The 6,000-nt window shown below is 57.7% G+C and overlaps 1 protein-coding gene across 1 annotated transcript in view; it reads left to right on the top strand.

The window, feature by feature from the left end:
• PRIMA1 (proline rich membrane anchor 1) overlaps window positions 1-4,258 on the top strand; it is a gene marked incomplete at both ends in the record, with an annotated part of 59,259 nt that extends 55,001 nt beyond the window's left edge. Inside the window, one exon of the mRNA XM_082833857.1 lies at window positions 4,156-4,258. Coding sequence (XP_082689983.1) covers window positions 4,156-4,258 — 103 coding nt within the window. The remainder of the gene's footprint in view (window positions 1-4,155) is intronic.
• Between the last annotated feature and the right edge of the window lie 1,742 nt (window positions 4,259-6,000).

The raw sequence follows: 6,000 nt of genomic DNA on the forward strand, positions 1-6,000 counted from the left end.
TTGGAAGAGGGGGTCTGAGACCTCTAACCTCACTTCGCTGAGAATGACCCTCCGTGGGGCGCGTGAGACAAGAAACTGGCCAACAGCCTCCCCCTCAAGCCCTCAGAGCTGTTCTTCGCTTCCAGTTACCCCACAGAGCAGGGGCTGCGGGTGGGGCCCGTGGCAGCCTTGCCAGCGTTGACCGAGAGGGCTCCGCCCTGCCCAGGCTGGACCAGCCGCTGCTCTGCAGGCAGTGAGGTATCGGCGCCGCCCTCCAAGCAGAGAACGGGGGGCCCCTGTGCACCAGGCCGGGGTGGGGTGGGCGTGGGGTCTCAAGGTGGGAGACCTCACCCTCCGACAGCTGGGAGTCGGGCACAGAGCCAAGGAAGCACTCACTTCCCTTTCTCTTGGTTTTAGGAACCAGGCCATGTAGGCAGCCGTTTGCGCCCATCTCTTCCCACACAGACCGGGTGGAAAGGCCTTTCTTTGGTTTAGCGGGACCTCCCCGGCTGGCTCACGGAGGGGCCCGGCTGGGTCCGCACGAGCCTCCCTAGCACTTCAGGAGCCCTGCAGGGTGCACACTAGGTGGGAAGTCTGTGCGGACTGGAGACCGCTGGCTGCTCCCCGCTGACCCCTTTCCAGCCGCAGTACTGAGAGCTAACACACACTTACGGAGCGCTTACTGTATGCCAGATGCTCATCCAGGGGCTTGACACGCATTAACGTATTTAATCCTCCCCACGGGCCTATGAAATGGACACCATTATTGTGCCCATTTTATAGACCAGGAAACTGAGGCCTAGAGAGGTTAAGTGGCTTGCCCAAGGTCACACAGCTAGAAAGTGGTGGAGCTGGGTTTACTGAGCCTGATTCTTCCTCCCAGCACTTCTGCAGCGTCACCCTGAAGAGCCGTGCTTAGAGAGAGGACGGAGATGGGGTTCAAGGCAGAGGCTTGTCCTGCCATAGGTAAAACTCCAGCATCCACCGGGCTCCAGTGAACCCCGGAAGGGCTTCAGGACTGGGCTGCCCAGGGAGCAGAGTGAACGGGGGCTCAGCTCCAGCGGGGAGGGGGGCAGACCAAGTTCACTTCTCAGAAAAGCCCCTGGGGCAGGTACTTCTCCCCTCAGCGCACCCAGGCTCTAGGACTGCTCCTGAGGCAGTGTTGTGCCAGCCAAGTGTTGCCTTCTTTGCCTGGTGGAGCCCCTGCCGAGACCCCCTTTCCTGTCTGGGAAGCTGGCTGAGTCACTGAGAAGGCCCTGGAGCTCTCTCCTGGCCCTGCCCCCAGTGTCCCTCCAGCCACTCCCTCTGAGCCACCGTTGCCCCCAAGGCCCCGGGAATGCAAAGGGGTCTCCCAGCCAGCAGCCTGCGTTAGCAATGTCTCCTCTCCTCCTGACAGAAGGAATCCTGCTCAGTTCCTACCTACTCCCTGAAAAGGGCAGGAAGGGCTTCCCTGGTGGCACAGTGGTTGAGAGTCCGCCTGCCGATGCAGGGGACACAGGTTCGTGCCCCGGTCCGGGAAGATCCCACACGCCGCGGAGCGGCTGGGCCCATGAGCCATGGCCGCTGAGCCTGCACATCCGGAGCCTCCGCAATGGGAGAGGCCACAACAGTGAGAGGCCCACATACAGCAAAAAAAAAAAGGACAGGAACTCTGTGCCCTCCAGGCTTTGTCCATTTCCCTGTGAGTTCCAGGACCCCTTCATCTCTTCATTATCCACCCCGCTTTTTTTCTTTTTTTTGGCTGTGCCATGAAGCATATGGGATCTTAATTCCCTGTCCAGGGATCAAACCCGTGCCCCCTGCAGTGGAAGCGCAGAGTCTTAACCACTGGACCACCAGGGAAGTTCCTCATTATCCACCCTTGAAGGCCCTTAAGCCTCATCTCCCCTGCCCTGGACCCATTGCAGCTGAGTTTTCAGACCTAGCCCAAGAGTGAATATTTATTAGGGAGAAAAACAGAAAAATCTTTGGGCCCAGAGATTTTTGCCTCTATTTTCTGGAACCCTGATTCTGATGAAATCTCTCTATATTAATGATAAATTTAGGAATCTCACTTAAGTCCATCGGTGGCCTCATGTTAGGGGCAACAAAGGATCCTACTGTAAGAATATGCATGCCCACACCCGATTTTCCAGGCTGGGTAAAACTCCCTGAGTCAGAAATCAAGCCCACCCAGCGAGGTCAGAGCTGCTTGAGGCCCCTGGAAAGGGGTGGGTGGGACAGGAGGAAAGGTAAAGGAGACGGAGGGAGAAAGGCACAGGGGAGAGGTCAACTCAGAGTCCGTCATTTCCAGAAGCCCATCACAAACACGGCAACTTGTCTGAGCCCTTTCTGAATTCCAGAAAGTGTCTGTAAGCATCTACATAAATGGGGTGTTCAGACCCTAGAACAAAGCATGTGCTGGGTTAAAGCAAAATGCAACAGGCTTCTGGGAGGACTCTTGAGAACTCTGGGGAATCTCCAAGAGGAGGACGGAGGAGGGCCTTCCTAAGGTGATTGGACCACGGAGCCCTTTTGGCAGGGGGCGGGGGCGGGGGGAATGCCTGCTTTATCATCAGTAGCAGCAGGATGCTGATTCAGCAGAAAGATGTCTGGACCAGGACATGGTAGTGGGTGGTGTTCCAGGTCCCACCACAAACTAGCTGGGAGGTCCTTGGGCAAGTCACAGCTCTCCCTAAGCCTCAGCTGCCCCATGAAATGAATCCCATAACTTCAGGCCTGTCTTCTTCAGGGGGCCGTTGTGAGAGGGGACAACCACAGGGGACATGTGATAACCATGTCACCTCTGAACAGGCCTGGTAGTCCCACCCCGTGAAACTACTGATAAGCTGCTCACAGACCCTCCCTCCCCTAAACTAATCACCAAGGCCTTTATCCCATAGGCATCAAACAGTCTCCACCTACCAGGCCTTCTCCTGATGGGTTTGGGGAGGCCCTGAGGACATTTGAGAAGGCAGATGCAATCAGTCCCTAGGCTTTCAACCATGACCGCAAGAGTTCAACTTAGACAACACACAAAGCCAGTTCAGGCGCAATCTCAGCATTATTGGGGATACAGGAGGTGTCTGAGCTGCTGCCTCATGGGCCTCAGATCCACCCAAGAGACAGCAGGATTGTGGCATGGGGTTGGGCTATGCAGCATGTATGGCATGGACCTGTTGGGGGACTGTGGCCACTCAGGCCTGGGGCTGGGGGCCGAAGGCCTCCTGAGCCATGCAAGAGAGGAGGTGGGATTTGAGCCAGGCCAGAAAGCAGTGCTGTGAATTCAGAGTCTCAGCGGAGTGGGCACGAGCCTTCTCAAAGCCATCCTCCCAGCCTTCCCAATGCCCTGCGTTTGTAAGACGAATGGCTCCTGGGGTTAAAGGGCCCCTGGAGTGAGTTTCAAATGGCTCGATGTGAAGTGTTTGAAAACCACTGGGGTGCACTAGTTTAGTCTGGACATTCACCATCACCACAACCACCACCGTTACCATCTCTGCCGTCATCATTATTACCACTACCTTCAACTGCACCACCATTACTATTACCACTGTCATCATCGCCATCATCACCACCATGACCACCACTCTCATTTCCACCATCAACTCCACCAGGACCTCCACCCCCATTACTATTACCACCACTTCCACCCACCATCACTACCACCTTTACCATCAGTGCCACCACCCGTCATCACCATCACCGCCTCCACCACCTTTACCACCATCCACTTCATCACATTTTCCACCTGCCTTTGATCACACAGAGATAACATTATAAAGTCCAACTACTGGCACCTCTCCTGTCTTAACCGTCTGCACCCCAAATATTCATCGTCATGTCTGTCGGCTCATAATCAAAGGGACCAACCCAAGCCTGATATCATACTAGGCTGAGCGTACATTCTGGTTTGTCCAGAACAGTTCCAAAGCCTGCCTGTTGTCCCTGCTTCATTATTCACGGCTCCCCTCTTTCACTGTCAGCTACGTTTGCATGACATTATATTGTCACCCTAGTTTAAGACCACATCCCGCTTCTGATTGAGTCCCACGAAGATTAGCACCCCAAGGATGCTGACCTGGAACAGAGCCTGGCGGGAAAACTAGGAGGGTGAGATACCCCTCGCCAGGCATCGTTAACTAATGGATACCCCTGCCTCCCCCTCCCTTGCCTTCCCGCTGCTGCACCGGCCCCCAGGAAACCCCTGAGAAAAGAGGAAAACGGCACCGGTGTTGCTGAGTATCCCATGACCTCCTCGCACAGCAACAAAGGGGTGGACGTGAACAGCGCCGTGGTGTGAGTCTGCAGGCCCTGGGCCGCTGGCCAGAGGGGCACCTCGGCGGCACTAGTGGACACAGGAAAGCAGGTGGACACGAGCTGACACTGGGCTTGTCGGGACTTCATTGCCTTGCAGGCCTCGAGCCTCCCGAAGGAGAAACCATACTCTGCCCAGCCTTGCGCCCTGGTCAGGCCGTGGGCAGGGGCAGCGGACACCATGCTGAGCCAGGCTCACCTGCGTGCAGCACCCGGGGCAGCGCTGCCACCCGCGGCCCCGTCTCTTCCTTGTCTTGCGTTTGATCCGTTGACTGTCTCCGGGCTGCTGTCTAAAGCACACGCTCTGAGAAGGCAGGGAGTCTGTCTGCTGGGGCGGGGAGGCATCCCCCTTTAGCCAAAAGGAAACCTCTCCTCCTCCCCAGGAAGCCCGCCTGCTTCTTCCTTGACCAAGCTGTCCCCAGCAGAAGCCATGGGCGCATCCGTGAGACGTCCCCGTTCAAAGGTGCTTCCCACACATCTGTCCGCCGCCCTGTCTGCAGCTGTCTCAGTCTTCAGGGCCTGCCTTCTCCCTCCCGTCCCCACCGACGCCTGGGGCCCCTGTCTGCTGACCCCCTGCCACAGAGGGCCGTGAGCCCAGCCTACAGAGTCCCCTCCGGACCCAGCAGAGGGGCCCATTCACACCCCGGGGTGGAGTCTGGCCGTCCAGGGAAAAACGACTCACTGAACCTCAGGCCTGGGGCCTGGGAAGGGCAGGGGCCACTACGCCTGTCCTCAGGTTCATTTCCTCACCTGACCCTCAGACGAACCAACGCTTCCATGTGAGCCAGGCCCTGCCTTTCCCTCGGCAGAGGCCGCCACTTGTGCCAAACCCACCGCCGGACCTCTGGGCTGGGCCCACCCTGCCTGGCGCTGGGGCCCCTGATGCTCCCCTGAGGCCTGGTACCCAGACCCTTCCCTGAGAGTCTCCAGGCCTCCCGTCACCCGGAAGGAGGCAGTGTTCTTCCTGTGGCTTGCTTTGAATGTCTTTTATGTTCTAAAAGTGCTGAACCCTCCAGAGTGGTTGGTAGATGAAGGGAAGAAAAGGAGATGTGAGGAGAGGGACCCTCCAGGCCTGGTGACCCCCATCTACTGGCCCGGTGACCCCCATCTGCCAGCCTCTTTGGCAGTCGGCCACCTGCCCCGTGGGCACATTGCTAGGCCCTTGGAGACAGCAGCCTTGTGGTTCTGCACAGCCCATGCGCTGGGAGAACACGCCCCGCGGTTCCCTCACTACCCACACACCTGCTGAGAAGGGACCTGACCCAGCCAGCGGCTCCACTGGCTGGCTATGTAGGGACTTAGCCTGGGGACCCTGACCGCCTCCTAAGCCATCAGTGTCGTTCTCTGGGGGGTGTTTGGGCCACAGGTGAGACTTTCCCATCCAGGGGAGACTGATAGACTGAAAACCAGTCCCCATTTGGGCTGAACCTTGAAACATCCATTGTCCAGGAGCCCTGGTGCCCACGGAGTTGTCTGTGGGCCGAGCGCAGGGGAAAAGATGAGTGTGCTGTGACCCTGACCCAGGTCCTGCTCCCAGGTCAGCGGGTACAGGCTGAGGACAGGTCCAGGGCAGACTCTCCCAGAAAGGATTTTTCCTGCTTTTCCATTTTCCCCGTGCGTTGAGGCCTGAGTGTGGGTGTGGATTGGATTTTGCTCTCCCTGTGCACCTTAGCACAGGGCCACCTGTGGCCTGCATCCCTGCTGAGCGCGTGACAGTACTCATGGTTC

This window comes from Leucopleurus acutus (assembly GCF_964270905.1).
Source record: "Leucopleurus acutus genome assembly, chromosome: 1".
Taxonomy (NCBI): domain Eukaryota; kingdom Metazoa; phylum Chordata; class Mammalia; order Artiodactyla; family Delphinidae; genus Leucopleurus; species Leucopleurus acutus.